The sequence below is a fragment of the Primulina eburnea genome, chromosome 7 (genome assembly GCF_022965805.1).
Source record: "Primulina eburnea isolate SZY01 chromosome 7, ASM2296580v1, whole genome shotgun sequence".
NCBI classification, from domain to species: Eukaryota; Viridiplantae; Streptophyta; class Magnoliopsida; order Lamiales; family Gesneriaceae; genus Primulina; species Primulina eburnea.
This window is the reverse complement of record NC_133107.1, coordinates 3,418,941-3,437,327: the sequence shown is the minus strand read 5'-3', so window position 1 is coordinate 3,437,327 and position 18,387 is coordinate 3,418,941. Positions and strand designations below refer to the sequence as shown.

Below are 18,387 nucleotides of genomic sequence, written 5' to 3'. Positions count from 1 at the left end.
TAATTGATATATAAATAATCTTTAAAACATAAATTTTAACTCAATTCTCATTCTTCTCATCTTTTTATATGTGGGTCTTACGGCCAATTAATTTAATTTTTCAAGATTTTCCACAAAATCTTGAAATGAGAAGTTGGTTAATGGTTAGGAGTTGGTTATAACAAATATAACTTTGCTGTCTCAATCCTAGCTCCTGCATGAACATGCAAAATTTTGAGACTTGCTCTTCTTGAAACTAATTCAATTTCCAAGCTTGATCTCATGATGTCAAAACTCTTCTTTCTCCTCCGCCGCCGCCTCCTTGTGGCAGCCATTATCACCATCAGTCTCGGTCTCATGTCGGTCACAGAAAGTACCCCTCCAGTAAACCCACCATCCCAATCACCCTCTCATCCACCAGTAACACCGCCTCCGCCTCCAGTACTGCCACAAAACTCCACCTCAATAAGGACGCCTCGGCCGCCCTCGCCTCCAGGGTCTACGCCGCCTGCTGATACTCAAGAAAATCAACTGAGCAAGATGATCGACGCCCTGATCGGGGCTGTCGACTTCGCGGGTTGGGCTAACATGCTTTCTTCTACCGACCCTTCGTCTCTCCCACTCACCGCTACGCTCTTCATCCCAAGCAACGATGCCATATCCCAGTCCCAGCTCCCTTCCGCCACCGCTAACCCTTTTCTCATACCATATCACATAGTCCCGCAGCGCCTAACTTTCTCCGAACTCAGACAATTCAAAACTCACACGCGCCTGCCAACTCTGCTGCCCTCCAAATACATTCTCATCACCAACAATTCTCCTTCAAATTTCACTGTTGATGACTCACAAATCACGCATCCCGATATCTTTGTGAACCCCGAATTCTCCCTGCATGGCATCAAGAACGTTCTTGATTACTCTCTCTACGGCGACAATGGTCTTCTTTCACCACCCAAGGAAAACAATAAGAAGTCCCCAAGGCCTAAATCTTCGCATGTACCGCCAAAGGGTTCCAACCAGAATTTCTCAGGGGAGGTTATTGTTGATCTTAGCTCTAGCGCAGCATGCTCATGCACTGATTTTTTGGTTATCTTTTGTATCATTTGCACCGTTTTTTCAACCAAGAATCTATGAAGTTAATCACATATCATAGAAATGTAGCAGTAAGAAAGCGTCATGGATTCTTGATTTGCTATAATTCTTAAAGTCAAATTTTCAATGTCATGTACGCATTTCTTTGGTTAATATGATCTATTTACAAGAATTTAATATTTGAGATGTGATATGTCAGCAAATTCAATGACTTGAGGTAGTTTCACTTATTTACCACAACTATCGTTTTTTTCTGTGATGCATGTGATTTTATTTAGTGCATATTCAGTAAGAAGAATTTACTTGCCGTCTGTTCATTTCTATAAGATATTTGTAGTTTCTATAAACGAAGCATCATAATTAATATGCATATTAATAAAACAATCAAAAAATCATCGAATAAAAATATATGTATATTAATAAATCAATCGAAAAAATCATCAAATAAAAAAATATTTGAGCAGCAGCCATTTTAATCTTCCGCTCTGCCCAACACAGGCAACCAGGCTTATCAGCAGGATCGGCTCAATATTTAGAATACAATTTTGAAATTATTACAAGCTAGAATCGATAACAATGTTCTCTAATCTATACAAAAGTCAAAAGCTGTGTCGGTCATTCACTGAAGATACTTGGGGGAAAAAATCAATTCTAAAATCTGTATCAGCTAAACCAGGAACTTTCCTTATTTATACCAAGGTTGAAAAGAATGAGATTTGGCCGCTTAACCCCAAAAAGAATGGTGAAATGTTGAAGATTTGCTGCTTCAATTATTTCTTTATTGTTTGGATCTCCTCTGTCAGTGTTTCAACAGCCACTCTCCATAGATGACTTCTTGATTCTTGACACAATATTCTGTGCATTACTTCCATCTCTTCAGAATCAGCTTTCCTCAATAATCTTCTGAATACAGGCCGTATTTCATCATCAGACAAAAAATTATCACTACCTAGAGTTAACCTGTTAGAAGATTCCTGCAAGGCCGAGTCAGTTGCATAGCTCTCTGCTATTTTTCCCACTTCACTGAACCATGTTTCTGAGGACTTCTCAGTTAGGAGCTTGTGATTCCAGTATTTAACGCAACAGTGATGCGGGTCCAGAGCCTCAATTGCCTGAATATATTCTAATTAGCATTTTCTTGAATAATCAAATTAACACAATAGCATATTATTTCTTGGTCGGTTGAGATCTCAACGAAAGATCTAAAAAATTGAGAAGCCGGATTTACCTGAATGATTGATGAAGAAAGAAATCCAAACATTTGAAGACCGTCCACTTCACTGACAGGCTGCAATGGAGACAATCCTTGCTTCCATGGGCATGCCTGCACCGTAATTTCTTGGTTAAGTCTCTGAAGCACCATTTCCCAGCACCCCTGTGCTGACATGTTCGTAAAGCTCTCGTGTGGATGCTCTTCCAGACTAACCTGATAATTGGTATTTTCTATCATAATGGTTGTTGAAGCGAGAGTAACAAAAGGTAAGGTTCATTTAAGACTTGGAACCTATGAAGATTACCTTGAATAGGGGGCCTAGGAATCCACCATCCAGGATTTCTGATGTATAGGTACTCCTGATCATCGGATTTAAAATGTTAAAGAATTTCACCCGGCTTTTATATCCTGTATGGGTCATTCATGACTCACAGTAAGAACCGTGTTAATAATTATGGAAGACTGTACACATTCAAGAAATTTTGTCCATTACGAGTGTATACTGGACACATACCTTTCGTGAATATGAAAGACTTGTTGCACCACTGTTTTCCACAAACAACAGAACCAAAAGTTATAGGTTCGACGCATAAGTCAAGCCTCTCTTCAGAATCTGGCCCAACCTTGTTTGTCAAATGCTCCTCCAGATCGTTTTTCAATAAGCTATTGAACGGAACACTTGAAGATGGACCTGTATTTCTTGAACTTAGAGGCCTACCATCATCTGAAGCCACATTTGATTCAGATGAGTAACAATCACTCCCTCTATTTAATCTTTTCTCTTCCTCGGGGTGGTGAACTCCATGTTCATATTTGCCTCGATCCAGCTTGTCAAAATCATAGTTTTTATCAGTTAACAATGTCGCCTGAAAGTATTTGGACGACCATATTTTGAGAGCATCCGTGCATTCCTCCAGTGCCTCGACCAATGTGCTCAGCTCATCAATAGTGTAACGGAGGATGAGAAATCTGTTGTCTGGTTCACAGCAACATATGAGATTTGCATGTTTAAGGCATGCAAATTTTTTCGAGGAACAATTGCAAGAAGCTGCAGTTAGATGCAAGTCATAAAAGCATACAAAGCATTCCCTCTGTGTGTTCAGATCAAGATACTTTTCCGTCTTCTGAAAGCTGGTAACTTGTGGAAGACACTCAATTCTTTTCTTCTCTAAATGAACCCTCCTCTAAATTTCAAACAAAATAGTAATAAATATCGTAGATATTAAACAAGGAATCAGACATGGATATAAATTCATTTTTGCCACTTTACCCTAATAGCCTCAGTAAGTTTCCCATCCTTTCCACACACACTTTTCCATCTCAAGTTGTCGGAGTTTTCTTGTTTGAGAATGGAGATCTCCCAGAGAGCCCGGATAGCTTTCTGGGCTGCAGCCACCATCAACTTATCATGTGACAATGACGTTTTCCGACACTGTTTACTATAGAGCTCAACTGCATTTAGTCCATGCTGTAGCCAATCCACAGGAGCCACGTTTACTGCCTCAGCACAGTTAAAGCCACAGTTGAATCCACAGTGATAAGCTCTTGGAAAGGTAAGAACAAATTCCCCAGATTTTTGGACCACTCGATACACGGGTACACCTTCTGACTTCAAAACTGAAGGAGACAATTGAGTGACCTGTCACAAGTGGTGCCAAAGTTTTACATGATGTAGCATAAAATTATGATAATGCCAAAAGAAAAGGACATGGAGGATTATGTTTTACCAATTCATTGAGTAAATCAGGGTGTTCTTCAAAGAGATCTTTTAAGTGTTTCCTCATAGCATCCTCCAATGCTGAAGCTTGACTTCCAGGCACCCCATACCAAATTTTTGGATCCCCCCAGTGGAGATAGTTCAGAGAATAGAGATGGTGGTCTTCAACATGCTTTTATCACATAAGAACCATCATATACATAAGAATCAGGCCGACATACAAAAGTAACAACACATAGATGGTAAGTTACTGCAGAGAAAATAATTTACCCAACAAAATGATGAGAAGCACATTCCAATATAAAGCCATGGTACAACTACCCCAGAGATGTGCTCTTCAAAATTCAGAACTGAACCCGGGAGAAGTGAGAAATTATTCAAATTCCACCCAGAGATCACGTATAGATCTATATTAGAGTCTGTAAATGATGATGATTCTTTAGGGAATCCACTCCCCAATGTTCCACTTTCCAAATCAGCTCCATAGTATACCTATGGTTGTCACACAAACCATACATTACAAGGATCTGAAAAAAGGTAAAAAAAAACATGGTTAAATTTTAGAGTTTTCTTACCTCAACTTCATCCGTAGGCTCCTCAATGATCCTCCAATACTCTCCTTCGATGTCAGCAACTGATGGAAACCCCTTCTTAACCTGTCCAGTCTCACTAGAGCATTCTTGAGTTATGTTGTGCAATCCAAAGTACGATTCTTTAAATTCCTCTGCAAAATTTTGAAAATCTTCAAGGGTAAAGTCTGGCCCCGATTGAAAACCAAACTTTTCTTCGGTATCACATGCAGCGAATGATTCGGAACTTTCAGGATGAGCACGTCTCCTCGGTCTAGTGTTAAAGAGCCTCCGCTTTTTTCTCTTTGGCTTTAGTTTTTTTTTCATGGGCTCTCTATTCTGAAGGAGATCTACTTGCTGAATTCTTGTAGAAAATGTTTTGTGCTGCCAGACTTTCTTATCTTTTAGGGGACAAGGAGGACACCAAGATGCAGGAGGTACAATTTTGCAAATGCCATATGCCTCGGCTATGGACCTTATGCTCGCTATATAACTAAGGGTGTCTTGGAACTCCTAAATATTGAAGAATATTTCAACTTCATATCAGGTACAACAAGATAGTAACAATATAATCTCTATTTCCGATTTTAAGAATGAACCTCAGCAGTTGGATAGAATACTGGAGCTTCTTCGATTACGGGTCTACATGCTTCGAAAGGAACCCATCTTGCAGACACCTGCTTCAGTTACATGAATAGAATGCTTTTCAGAAATTTGTAAAACTACGAAAAACTGCTCTTCGGATTAACATAAATAAATTTATCGAAAATAACTCAAACAATTATGGAGGAAATGGTCATTCTGCCACTCTTGCACCTGTCCATTCCGTGGACTGCCATGACTCTTTTTGCTGTCATCATTTTTCGGCATATTTCTGGAATGCTGCTCCTGGAAGAAAACTTTTATGAATATTTAGCAATTCCAGATTCTAGAGAAACCGAGCAATGAAAAATCAAAACCCAAAAAACAATGGAAATATGAGAGTGGAAAACAACATGTAAAATATAAAATGATTCATCAGGGTAAATTCTGCATGATTCAGGTGATGGCTCAAACCTTCATTCTCATGATGATTCAGTCACTAGTTGAAGCCTATGTTAGCAGCAAAAAATCGTGCTGATGGATGGTTCAGGCGTTGCAGAAGAATGGAAACTTATAGAATCTATACACGGAACCGCTTGTCGTCAAATCTGAAACGATAAATCGAGATTGTTAACCGGGATCATGTGTGTAGGCATCGAAATTTTGTTTTAGCAAATCTCAGCCTTAACGATACCTCTTCACTAATAAGCGACGATACTAATCTGTTATGTCTAATTATCACCTACCTGCCTTCTATTTTCCACTGTCACGGAAGAAGGAAACAAATTTACCGTGAATAATCAATTTATCCCGAGATCTTAACCAGATTATAAGCTGAATATTCAATAACTTAAGCAGTTTACACCACAAAACACACAGAACAATCGAACACTAAAGACATGTGTTGCCTTTGTAATATACTATACAAAGTCTTGAAAGACAATAGAAGATATCAGATTTACACACATGGAAATCAACTGAGACCCAAATCTTTGAAAATCTTTACATGTACATACAATTCTTGAAGAAAAGGAAAACCAAATTGTAACTGTAAAACCAAACAATTTCTACTTTTTCTCCCATTCATTATGCCCTAAGAAGTTTCAAGAGATCTTCCCGTAAAAGATCATAAATCACATCAAGAGATCATAAAGACTAATTATCCAAGATCCTCCAGGCTAAAGGTAATTTCTATGAAATCCCAGAATTAACACGCAGATAAAAATACCTTTAACTCAAACAAAAGGGTGAAAAATCAAAAATCGTGAAGGAGAGATTAAATATTTAACCACAACATAAAGGATAGGGAAAACATAAAGCAACTTGACAAACAAAAAAAATGGCATTCAAATAAATTAATGATGGTAAATAAAACAAAGGGATTCACAGGCGTGTTCAATGGGAATTTAATTACTGCGCGGACGTTGACAAGTATTCAAGAAGATGAAAACATGAATGCCAGGGTTACCTCAAAGCGACAGCTCAAGAATTCCACGTTTTAACCCAATTCTTTTTTCGTTGTTTTTCACTTGAAAAATATGTAAAACAGAATTGTTAAATCTTATTATAATATTGCTATCGGGAAAAAATTGTTGAAGGAAATCGGGGAAGTCGGATCCTCATGTATAGAGAGGAATGGGAATAGAATCCTCGCGTGTGTGGGAAAATCAAGAAACCGATAGGAAAGAAATTGAATGGGGAAGTATCCACGAAATCCTTAATTTCCTGCGCCTTGTGCCTCTTGATTTGCTAAGTAAAGTACAATTTAGGTACAAGATTCTCTAATGATTGGCATCGCGGTTCGTGCTTGGTACAAGGGTGACAAAAAATAGAGAACCAAACGAAAGGTTTAATTTCATTTTTAGTAGATTTTTATTTGAATTGCTTTTAAAATTAATTTAATGGAAAATTTTGGTTTAGTTCTAAGTATGGATTAAAAAAATTCAAACCAAACTGATTTAAATTATGTTTAATAAAATAGTCAAAAAATTTATTTGAACAAAAATTAAAATTAATTATTCAAACCATGCCGAACCAGGTCAAATAGAAACCTAAGTTTGGTTTTTAATCCTTAAAGGTTTGATTAGTAATTTTGTTAAACTGATAATATTGGTTTGATTAGAATTTTTATCATAGATCGAACCAACTCGGTTTTGCTCAACTCTACTTGCTACAACCATTAATAGAGTAATAATATTGGGTAAATATCGTTGTACATAAATGTGAAAAATAATATAAAATTATTGTAAGAAATTAGTAGGATTTTACACCAATGTATTATACAAGGCTTTTCTATTTTTATTTTTATTTTTGCGAGAGTGCGGATGCAATTTTCCCATAATAATATATAGCATTAATTGAAACGAGATGCATGCCACACACACACACATATATATTTAAAAAATTGTGTTTGATGTAATAATTATCTCTGGTGGATAGAGCAATGGAAATATGGTGTTTGAGCTATTGTACGATTTAAAGTATTTTAGTTGTACTGTTACTGCTAGCAGGTAACACCAACGATATTCCTCCCAATAATTATACTTATTGCAATAATGTAATCAATGAAAATCAAACTCGTGACTTTGACTCTGATATCAATTGTAAGACCGAATGTTTGTCGCTTTACCAAAAGCTATAGCTAGATCAAATCAAATAGTTATTCAATTTCAGAAATCTACAACTCAGCTTTTCGACTCCTTCAGGTACCACTATAACGAGGTGGATACATAGTATGAAAAAATGGACAACTAACTCATCCGTCCTGAGTGTTCAACAACTCGGTCAACATTGATAGAATTAACAACAGTACAAGGTATACCACGTCCCCGACCACAATCTCTAACAACATGAATTTCACCATCTCATTCCATTCCATTCTATAAAATATCACAGTTAATAAATAGAATTGAAGTAAACAATCTCATAAACACACAATCATTTACACACACACACAAAAACGAACATTTTTGTGTCAAGACTCAAGTGAACAACTGAAATAGGGTACTTGAGCTCCTGTACGATTTAAAAGATTTGAGTTGTCATGTTACCATCAGCTATAATTTTTAGTAAAACGGCAAACACTCGATCTTACAAATTGTATCGAATCATTTTTGCATAAAAAACTAGATATTATATTAAAATTTGTATTTTGTGAGATGGGTCGACCGATCAAAATTTGGAATGAAAAAAATACTTTAGACAAAAAAAGTAATATATTTTCATAAATCGGTCGGAAATCCGTCTCACAAAATTGACTCGTCAGACAGTCTCTAATAAGTAACTTCGACTTCTTCTCTCGCACGATAACCACGTTTTCTTCTTCTTGGATTCCGACATTTATGTAGAACTTTAAATGTTGGTTATTTTTTGTATAAAAAAATGATTTTTCTGGATATGTCTTCTTATTTGGTTGGATTTTCTGCTTTTCTTCATTGATTATGTTTTTTTATACACAAGTTTTTGCCTTGAGGATTTTAGAGATGTGATAGGCACATGTTTTGTCTTTCATTAGTTTTAAACATTAAATGTATAGAAAAACCAACTTAATCAAAATTTGTAAATGTCTAGGACTAAGCTGAAAATGTCAAAATATTTGGGACCAAACTCAAAAAGAGATCAAACAAATAAAACTGAATTGGTTCTTTCTCCGATTGAGAGTCCGAGACTGACACCTTGCCTTGTATATATAAATTCCAAAGGAACAAAACCTCCCAAATTTGACTTGTTCTATGTATATGAAAAAATTGATTTTAGTATGCTATATTTAATTAAACGAGAAATCCTATAATAAATACTTTTGAATTTTAAATTATTCACCAAATTTTCTTCCCGAAATATCACTTCTGCAAAATACACTAATTTTTATCAAACAGAACATTATAGACAAAAGCTCAAAAATAAAAGGCGATAGGATAAAATTGCTCTAATATTATTAAACTTGGCACAAAGATTTATCATTCCCTCAAAAAAAAAAAAGAAAAGCTTGCACTAATTTTACCTAAATTTTAAAGCCAAAAACTTGTATGAGACGGTCTCACGGATCGTAGTTGTGAGACGGATATCTTATTTGGGTCATCCATGAAAAAATATTATTTTTTATGCTAAGAGTATTGCTTTTTATTGTGAATATGAGTAAGGTTGACATATTTCACATATTAGAATTCGTAAGACAGTCTCACGTGAGATTAAATACATGAATTTATTGCATGCTGAAAGTCTTATGTAGTAAATGGACAATATATTTGGAAGTTCGAACTTGGGATTTTAATTTATGATGGTGCTGTTTAGTATATGCGTTAAAATTACATGCAATCTTTCCGCAATTGGATGCATTGACTTGAGATTTGATACACACCCCATTGCCACTTAAAAATCATATGAAATTTATTCACTTGTTTGTTATTATTAGTAGTAAGTATTGAACACTTATAATTGAAAATTAACAAAACAAATTGAAATCAAAGGGTCACGGAAGATCAATGATCAAGGAACATTGGTAGAAGAAACAAGCTTCTTATTTTTATTGCTGAGTCTGATGATGGAGATAATGGTGATGATGATCATGAGTAGGAGTCCGACGAGAGATGCAATCATGGCTGCTCGTCCTCGGTCGCAGAAGCTTTCGACTTTATCACATATTTTGTTCCACTGTGCATGAGAATTCCCATCCCTACCCAACTGCCCCATGAAAACTGCTGCGCTTTCGCCGCCGGAGACAAGAGCCACGTTCATCTGGCCATAAGCAATTTCATTACCGAAATCAAGAATTGAGAAAACACAACCCAAGTAGTTGATGAAAACTCATGATCAAGTATTAACTTCAAATGTTTTGCTATTCTTGCATCATGTACATGTATATTACATATCTCCAACAATCAAGTATATTTTGTAATAAAAAAGTATAATCAGAGAAAGAGTTGGAACATATTTTAGTAGGAAATTTGAATTCTATTACCAAGTCCAAGATTGTAATTGCCAGGGGTGCACGTCCCTTCAAACCAAATTTGTATCCAATAAAGTTGACCATCAACATCAATAAGTTGTGGAGACTAGCGTTTCCATTAACAATCACAAAGAACCTACAACATCGAAAATCAATCCCTTAAACATTCCACTGTATCAAAATTTTTCAGGCAAAATAATGATGACGTCAGTTGAAAAAAAGGTTAATGTTTCACCTCAAAAAATTGATATTCAAAGTTATTTTGTATGATAAGTGGGACCAGAAACATACACAAATGCTGGAGTGTGTTGAAATCTGGCCTTGACAGTAGCTTTAATAGACGTGGTTCCAAACGTAGCCACGACCACATTCTTGGTTTCTTTGTTAAGCGCCATTACCAGAGTGGCTGCTAATGTTGCAAGAAATGCTAGCAATCTCAACAAGGGAACTACCCAATCCACCCTTGAGCTAGGGGTCGGTTCTCCATCGGAACCAACCTCAGGTCTTTCAACTCCTTCCGAAGCCATTATTAGCATCAGATAGATGAGAATGAAGACGATGTATAAACGTATTTAAAGAACCAATTTATTTGACGTTTGATTTTTCTCCTCCTTTTTTTTTTCGTTTGTTTGGCTAGCTAATGATTAGTACTTGCCTGTTTGTTGTATTAGTTGTTGGGAAAAGCGATGAAGTAGACGTATGTTTAGGTGAATCTTGATTGGAAAAAGAAACGACAATATGGATTCTCACATTGTGCAGGATTTGCAGCAACTGTATCGTTATTTAATTATATTTTCAGAGAGAGACTATGTTTCGGTGTTACAAGTAATACCCCCTAAAATAACCCACGAATCAAAAAACTTAAATAGTTTCATCATGTAAATAATTATTGATTCCCAAAAAGTTTCGGTAACACCCCACCCATGGACTAATCCCTTGCATGGTATGGATTTAACGTTTTCAATTACAGCATGCCTAGCACCGTCCTTTTCTTTCTTTCTTTATAAGAAATGAAAAAAATCATTGATCACATAAACTAATCATCATTTTTTAATACCCCGCATTTGTGATGACTTTTTGTTGTTTTCTGAAAACCATACACCTCGATGCTAATTCACTCTACCTAAGTTGCTGACACAGATCAAATTCTTCAGTAACATAGTTACAGAGCTGTAGATTCAAAAGTTCCATAAGTTCACCCAAATAGTAAAGAGAAATTTCAAATTTCTTGATGAACTTTACAAATAATTTTATAATATCAGATACATCATAGCCAATATATGCACAAGTTCTCTATAAAACTTGGTTGGTTCTCCCACTTCATTGCTATTTCTACTATGTTGTCACTCCAACAACAACACTGCTCACCTATGGCAACATAACAAATGACATAAGCCCAAGTGTACATAAACAGCAACATGTACGGTAGATAAAACTGCGAAGTAAAAATGAAATATATGACAAGCAACATGAAGAACTCACCAACTTGCCACTTTCATCAATTGTCGTGGGATTCTGCACGACAACAGTTTGATTCTGCGTGGGGACTCTTGCCTGTAGCAAAAAGGGAAGTTCAAAAAAATACTGCCTAATCAGGCATCGTATCAGTGCAACACATGTATGAAAGGTGACTCACCAAGGAAGTAGATGGCTCTGATGCTGGTCGAGAATTCCCAACACTTTGATGCACCTGAAAGTATGACCTTGTATCATCCATATGGAAAATATATAAATAAGGAACAATAATATCTAGATTAATTACATAATTTGGGAGAACCTGGTGCTACGGATAGTATTAGAGGCTAACCATTGGTTTGTTTAGTTTGTTTAAAAGATAAACGAGGGACCAGTTACCGCATCCAATCATTTGTAAGTTGTATTACATGTTTCCCACACAATTCAACTCACTCTGACTACCTAGAAGTATGAATCTTTCTTCAACTTTCAGTTTTCACACTCTTTGTCAATAAAAATAGAACAGGTATTCATTAACTACAGCCTATTAGTTGGCCAATTTCTTGTGGATAGCTAAAGCAATCCTGTAGAGAGGAGTGCAGGAAGGGGAAAGGCTCAAGTTTCAGTTGTCAGCTTTAGGGAGAGAGTAGAATTTAGATTTTAACTGCACAGTGTACATAGAAAACACAGTGGTGAAGGGCTACTAACATTGACATTTGTAATATAGCGACAGATCGAACATTTAACTGATGGAGCTCCAGCTGGATACATCAGCATAATGCGGCAGTTTCCACAATTGACATGAGCTACGTGATTAGGCATTGGTGCAACTGCTGCAAATCCATAATATAGAGATAATCAGTAAATGAAAAGAAAAACTAGGATAACCAAATCCATGGTCATATACATCAGCGAGGAACCAACATTCAAAAAGATGGATTCTGTTGCAGCAAAGACAACAAGAAAACTATCGATGGGGTTAAGGATTAAATAATGAGAGGATTGGGTATCATTATGAAAATTACGATTCATTAAATTGGTACCAGGCACCAGGTTCACTGTATGACAGCAAGAGCATCTGACGCTGGTAGCCCCCTGTGCATGCATGAGCAACGTCCGGCATCCTCCACATATTAATTGAGCCATATCCATGCCTGCGCGTGTTAAAAAAGAGAGTCCATGTTCAATATCATCCAAATTCAGTCGCAGTGCAATGTCCAACTCTTCCTCACCAGTACAATCAAGGAGAAGAATCTCAGGCATTACCAGTTGGTAGCACAGGAGTAACCATATTGCATATTGAGCAGCGAACATTTGTTGCTCCTCTGGGATAAAGTAGGACAATCCTACACCCACCGCACACGACCTGGCTCTGCATATCTACAGAACTCAAAATTTTCAGGATAAAAATCAAAATTTTTTAGAATCGGCAATTTCTTTATTTTTCTTGACCACTTTCCGGAAAAGTAACCATAATAAATCATAGACTTGTAACTTCCAGGAATTTCAAATAATATATATCAAATCACCAACAGAAATAAATGATTTCTTAGAGAAATGATGCGGCCAGAGATAGGTTCTTTAACCTTTTAATGCAAATAACTTTGCCTAATAAAAACTGTAGAATGAAAAAGATCTTTCAAAGGAATTTCACCCAACACAACCAACCAAAACAGAAGAAGATATTCATCTCAGGACATCACCGTCTTAAGATTGTTCAATAATCTTGCACAGAGAATAAAAAATTAACCTTTTCAGGAAACAAACTCTACAGGATTTAATAGTTATTCCCCACCCTAACCGAATTATTGTACCTTACAGGAGGAGATTACGACGAGCAAACACAAATATGATGATTACAGAAAGAGAAATCGTTGATTCCACTAAAATCAATGTATGGGGAAGGTCCTGCAACAAAATCATTGATGTATAAATAAAAATCGCAATCAGATCCTCCGGGATTGGATTAAACTAGCGTTGAATTTCCATCTTTCTCCGTTGAAATTTTCACAAGCTCGTGGTTGACACCCTCAACGGAGAACCAAGGCTTCATGTTAAAATATCATTATCCTCGTATTTATAATGAATTTTCTAAAACTACAAGTTTGACTTTTGCACACGGTTTGTGGAACTTGAACCACGTCAATACAACATTTCTTAAAAATACAAATTGATTTTTTTTTAATATTATTTAAAAAAAGATTAATTTGAAAATTCTGATACATCAAAAATATAAATTAAAACAATATTTTGACAAAAAATAACTTAACTTACATAATCAAAACCTAAATTTGAATATTTTTTTTTATGATTAAAACACAAAATATGCAAATTTAAAAACAAATTTTGTTATTTTCCCTTTTCTTTAAATACATACAACATAGATTATGTGAAAAAACTTCGAAAATATATGAAATAATAGCAGTATATTATAAATTATTACTAAATTTTATATTTTGTTATATGTATTCCATTCATGAATTAATTTCACATATTAAATGAAGTGTAAATAATATAAAATAAAGTGCAATATCATTATGAGCCAAAAATATAAAATAAAAAAGTGAGATTTGAGATATTGCCTTGAAGGATATCATATATATGTGTTATATTTTATTTTGAAAGTAGATGGATAAAAATTACTTAAATAAAATTAATTTTTAAATCAAGTTGTTATTAGTACTCAAAATCGAGTTGGACCTACACCTACAATTGAAAAGGCTTGGTGGTCCTGCTGCTGTCTTCTTAACTCGTAAGTTTCAATATGAAAATTATAATAACAGACGAATCAATAAAAATTATCAGATGTAATAAAAATGTTTGCATCATATGATGTTTCAGAGTAAGCAATGGATTCTATAGTTTCATTTATCATATTCGTCGAAGAGACGCCAGCCTTTTCTCGAGGTCTTCAACATCAGTGGATGCAGCAGAACTGAAAAATTCACACGAAAAGCATTTACAGCAACCTATATAAGAGTAACATTCAAGCATCATATAGCTTTGGGGTGGAGAAAAAGTCCAGGAAACGAAACAAACAAGGTTGGAATGCTGTGATTTCAATAATATGGAAGAATCCAGACACAAAAAGACGATGATTTTTAAGTGAAAAATGGAATGTTGCTCCAAAAAATGACATACCTTGGAGCATTTTCAGCTTTCTTTGATGCGATACGCCCTTTTGGAGCTGAAGATAACTGTTACTCAAAGAAGGTGGGTATCAGAGTCCAGGACTTCTCTTTTAATTCTCGTTTCTTTCAGTACAGTTTGTGGCAAGAATGTATGAGAGAACTTTATGTGAGAAATAAACTGAAACAAACCTGTGATGCAATGTCGACACCAATCTCATCAAGCACCTGGTTGGTAAGTTCTTCAGTCTCTTCCTCGGCCTCATCTTTGTCTAATGTCTCATCAATCGCATCTGACATCATTTCAATCTGGAAGGAAAATCGGTATATGTTATCTTATTGAAGAAAAGGTCTAGCAAGAGATTAACCACAGCAAAGAGGGAAATTGGTCAACATAGATTAACTAGCAAAAACTTTTAACCAGAGTCTAAATATTTTATTGCAATATGATATTTTTTCAGAAAATGCTCGTAAAGAAACAAAGTAACATAAGGCAAAAGCCTGGCGAATACATAAAGTTGAAAGTTTACCGTCAGGTCCATCTGCGCTGCCTCTTTCTGGAATTCTTTGATCATTTTAGTTTGTTTTACAGGTTCCATTTGCTAAAAGAAAAGGAAAAAACAAATTAATTAATTTAATATAAGAAAATCACATTTATATTACTTAAAACAGAAGCAAAAAATCAGTAGAAATGGCTACCTTGTTCATGGCAGTCATGGCTTTGGTTGCACCCTTCATACCAGTTGATATTGAAGTACTGGCATACAACGCCTACACATGTGGTAAAAATGTTAAGAACACATGAGAAGCATAACTATACATTAAAAAAAAGAGGATCTCCAAATGATGTAACGTTATCATTTCCAAGATCGATATTTACCCAAGGTCATAATGATCACCTGAGTATGAGTTGCCACACCTCTTATCTGGGCACGACTCCCTTGCAAGTTTGTTATTTGCTGCCGGAGCCGAACTAATTGACGAGCTAAGATTTTTGTGGCAGCCTAGTTTGTCAAGAAAATAGTTAGTGTTCATTATCCACTATTCAAAGCCATAGTGCAGTGAAAAGGGGCATCCATTTAAGTTGAAACACGGCAACTGATTCTCATGCACATTCCCAGATTAACTTGCGAAATTATATGCATTTTGTGGTGTCCTTAAAGTGTACACAAAGAAAAGCTACCACAGCCTAGTATGTCAAGAAAATTGCAAGTTACTACAATTTAGCTTTCAAGATCTACTACTCAAAGCCGAAGTGCAGTGAAAAGGGGCATCAATTTAAGTTGAAATATGCTGATTCTCACGCACATTTCTTGCATTTTCTCAGATTATCTCATGAAATTATATGCATTTTGCGGTGTCCTTAAAGTGAAACCAGAGAAAAGCTACAGAGACAAAATCTAATAGACCATAGGGACGAAATCTAATCGACCATAGGGGCACTCCAAACCCCTCCCCGCCTCCTCCAAGTTCTGCCACTGATCGATCATGAAGCTACAATTAGAGTATCAAAGAAGGTAACCATTTGAAGAGTGCATCACAAGTTAACAGGCAATAACACCCAAATTTATAGAAATAGAAACTTGAAAGAACCATTAATAAATTCGTTAAAACTCACCTCATTTCCTGTTTTAGCCGTTTTCTTGATCTCTGCCACCAATTTCTTCTCCTAAAATAATAGTTAACAACAAGATTTCTCGTAAGTAATATGACACACAAAAATAAATAAAGTTGACATTCAAAAGGGTCAGAAAGATATATCACTATGGGATAAAAACATACCTCCATTTGTAAAGATGCAATCTCACGTTCGATCCCTGTGATTCCACAGAACATATCAACTGAGAAACTTATGAAGATAAAAGTAAACGGAAAATGTAGATGCAGCATGTTAAGGAGTTGTGGTTCTTAATCCCATGTTGATAACTCGAAGGAATAGATTTATAATTGTCGGTGACAGCCGACTGAATCTCCCGTGCGACTTGAGAGACGAACTAAAACAAGAGAGAACAAAATCATGCAAATACTATTTTGAACAACTCAATAGCTGACCAGCTCACCATGCCTTTCAGTTATTTCTGCATCATGATACACGTTCACTAAGTGCTTATGTTCCAAGTCATTATGCATTCTTCCTTTTTAAAAACATTTATAACTTTGGAATTGCCTGGGATTATACTTAAAAGTGCTTGACACGGGTAGTTTAGATGCAAATCACATCATCATAATTTTATAAAGGCTTGATATAAATCTAACAATAACATCTTAAGTATACGACAACAATATTTGAATGATGTTATTAGATGATCAGTTAGTTTCTTGAAATTCTATTCACTTCCACACTGTGCAAGATATATCAGTTTTGATTCGAAGAATCAAAATCATGGGTGCCAACAAACTCGTAGTGAAGAAACGGAAACTAAAAGTACCTCTCGTGGCAATCGTCATTTCCCTTTTGCTGGTTCTCAGCGCATCTGTAAAAGCATCAGTGTCGTCCGTCAAATTCTTCTGGCCAATTCTACACTCCCCAACACCAGAAACGAAAAAAGAAAAAAAGGATTCTAAAAGAAAAACTTTCTTCTGAACAACAACAGTAATTTAAAAGGAATATTGTTAGAAAAAAAACAAGATAAAATCATGACCACTCCAGTAGAGAAACAGTAGATCAGTCAAAATTGGTGAAAAATTTAACGACATAATTTATGAAGCAAAATGAAGCAGGAAAAATCATACGAAAGTACTCGAAAAATTACCAATACCCATACTCAGAATTTTTTTAAAAAAAAAAACATAAAAGGGTTACCTTTAGGAGAAGTTTTCTTCTTGAAAATGCTGAGATTCATTCTCGTTGTATACTAAAACAGATAACTGGAAAAGGGTTTGGTGCCAGCGAAACCCTAGAATAGGAAAGCACGCGTATTTGTAAGATCTGATAGAGAAATCTTCAGGGGTTTAATTGATTGTAATGATTTTGAGAGCCATTTTCTTTATTTCTCACTGTCAGCACATGGAAGGAGATGTATTATATATGGCCAATCCAACGGTTAGGATTTAGTAGCCGTTGTAACTTTGTTGACTATCTATCGGCCACTATCCCATTACCCACAGCTAAAAAGCCTAACATCTATTCTTAAAACTCCAGCCCAATCAGCCCATCCACGTAGAGTAGGGCCGTCGCAAAGGCCCAATAGCCCAGATCAGCGATTGAACCAGTTGAAATATGATATATGCATCCTCCTAATCGTCGGTCTCAAGTGCGAACAAACCAGATAAATTTGAATATTCACAGTTTTTATGGCTTGATTGATCTCTGGGTTAATTTTTTTAACTTGCATCTAAGTTTGTGAATGAAACATGAATATTGTTTCAAAAGGCAAGATTAAATGGGGATGGCAGGAAATCGAACCACGAGTAAAACAGGAAAAAAAAAAAATCAAATGAGTCTAATTGTTGCAGAGATTTATTGATTTTTTTTAAATAACCCGATTTTCGTGAAGTTGATAGATTTTTACTGATTTTTGCAGAATCTCACATGTTTCTAAATATTTTCATATATTCTTGTGGATTTATTTTGCACGACTTTTATTGACATTTATAAACTTTTAATATAGCATTATAGATTTTGTAATTTTTATTCTGTTTTTTAATTTTTTTGAACTAACCGTTGAACGTGAATAATTTTTATTTAAAATATGTTTATGATTTTT

The 18,387-nt window shown here is 35.5% G+C and overlaps 4 protein-coding genes across 11 annotated transcripts; all 4 read right to left on the bottom strand.

Moving 5' to 3' along the window:
* Window positions 1-1,469: 1,469 nt before the first annotated feature.
* On the bottom strand, window positions 1,470-6,860 carry LOC140836679 (lysine-specific demethylase JMJ18-like). Of its 7 annotated transcripts, none has more exons than XM_073202365.1 (13): window positions 6,621-6,860; window positions 5,847-5,915; window positions 5,627-5,760; window positions 5,387-5,458; window positions 5,170-5,247; window positions 4,577-5,083; window positions 4,272-4,493; window positions 4,012-4,173; window positions 3,555-3,923; window positions 2,799-3,468; window positions 2,589-2,692; window positions 2,300-2,497; window positions 1,470-2,183 (listed from the first exon to the last, which is right to left on the bottom strand). In XM_073202365.1, the coding sequence occupies exons 3-13, from the start codon at window positions 5,636-5,638 to the stop codon at window positions 1,842-1,844; spliced, it is 2,736 nt and encodes a 911-aa protein (XP_073058466.1). In that variant the 5' UTR covers window positions 5,639-5,760; window positions 5,847-5,915; window positions 6,621-6,860; the 3' UTR covers window positions 1,470-1,841. The 7 variants fall into 7 exon arrangements, with proteins under 7 accessions (XP_073058466.1, XP_073058468.1, XP_073058465.1 ...); XM_073202367.1 differs by lacking the exon at window positions 6,621-6,860 and adding an exon at window positions 6,381-6,578; XM_073202364.1 differs by having other exon boundaries at window positions 5,627-5,915.
* A 2,726-nt stretch (window positions 6,861-9,586) lies between these two features.
* LOC140836677 (CASP-like protein 1B1) lies at window positions 9,587-11,002 on the bottom strand. The gene is made up of 3 exons (XM_073202361.1): window positions 10,389-11,002; window positions 10,110-10,233; window positions 9,587-9,886 (listed from the first exon to the last, which is right to left on the bottom strand). The coding sequence occupies exons 1-3, from the start codon at window positions 10,631-10,633 to the stop codon at window positions 9,638-9,640; spliced, it is 618 nt and encodes a 205-aa protein (XP_073058462.1). The 5' UTR covers window positions 10,634-11,002; the 3' UTR covers window positions 9,587-9,637.
* Window positions 11,003-11,229: 227 nt separating this feature from the next.
* On the bottom strand, window positions 11,230-13,622 carry LOC140836678 (protein LOL2-like). 2 transcript variants are annotated; one of them, XM_073202362.1, is made up of 7 exons: window positions 13,367-13,622; window positions 12,819-12,932; window positions 12,596-12,715; window positions 12,261-12,385; window positions 11,734-11,787; window positions 11,580-11,651; window positions 11,230-11,465 (listed from the first exon to the last, which is right to left on the bottom strand). In XM_073202362.1, exons 2-7 carry the CDS (start codon window positions 12,928-12,930, stop codon window positions 11,433-11,435), a joined length of 516 nt encoding a protein of 171 aa, XP_073058463.1. In that variant the 5' UTR covers window positions 12,931-12,932; window positions 13,367-13,622; the 3' UTR covers window positions 11,230-11,432. The 2 variants fall into 2 exon arrangements, with proteins under 2 accessions (XP_073058463.1, XP_073058464.1); XM_073202363.1 differs by having other exon boundaries at window positions 12,596-12,706.
* Window positions 13,623-14,337: 715 nt separating this feature from the next.
* On the bottom strand, window positions 14,338-17,678 carry LOC140836676 (vacuolar protein sorting-associated protein 2 homolog 2-like). The gene is made up of 10 exons (XM_073202360.1): window positions 17,484-17,678; window positions 17,110-17,154; window positions 16,463-16,497; window positions 16,299-16,349; window positions 15,580-15,684; window positions 15,380-15,451; window positions 15,211-15,282; window positions 14,873-14,989; window positions 14,694-14,749; window positions 14,338-14,487 (listed from the first exon to the last, which is right to left on the bottom strand). The coding sequence occupies exons 1-10, from the start codon at window positions 17,521-17,523 to the stop codon at window positions 14,424-14,426; spliced, it is 657 nt and encodes a 218-aa protein (XP_073058461.1). The 5' UTR covers window positions 17,524-17,678; the 3' UTR covers window positions 14,338-14,423.
* Between the last annotated feature and the right edge of the window lie 709 nt (window positions 17,679-18,387).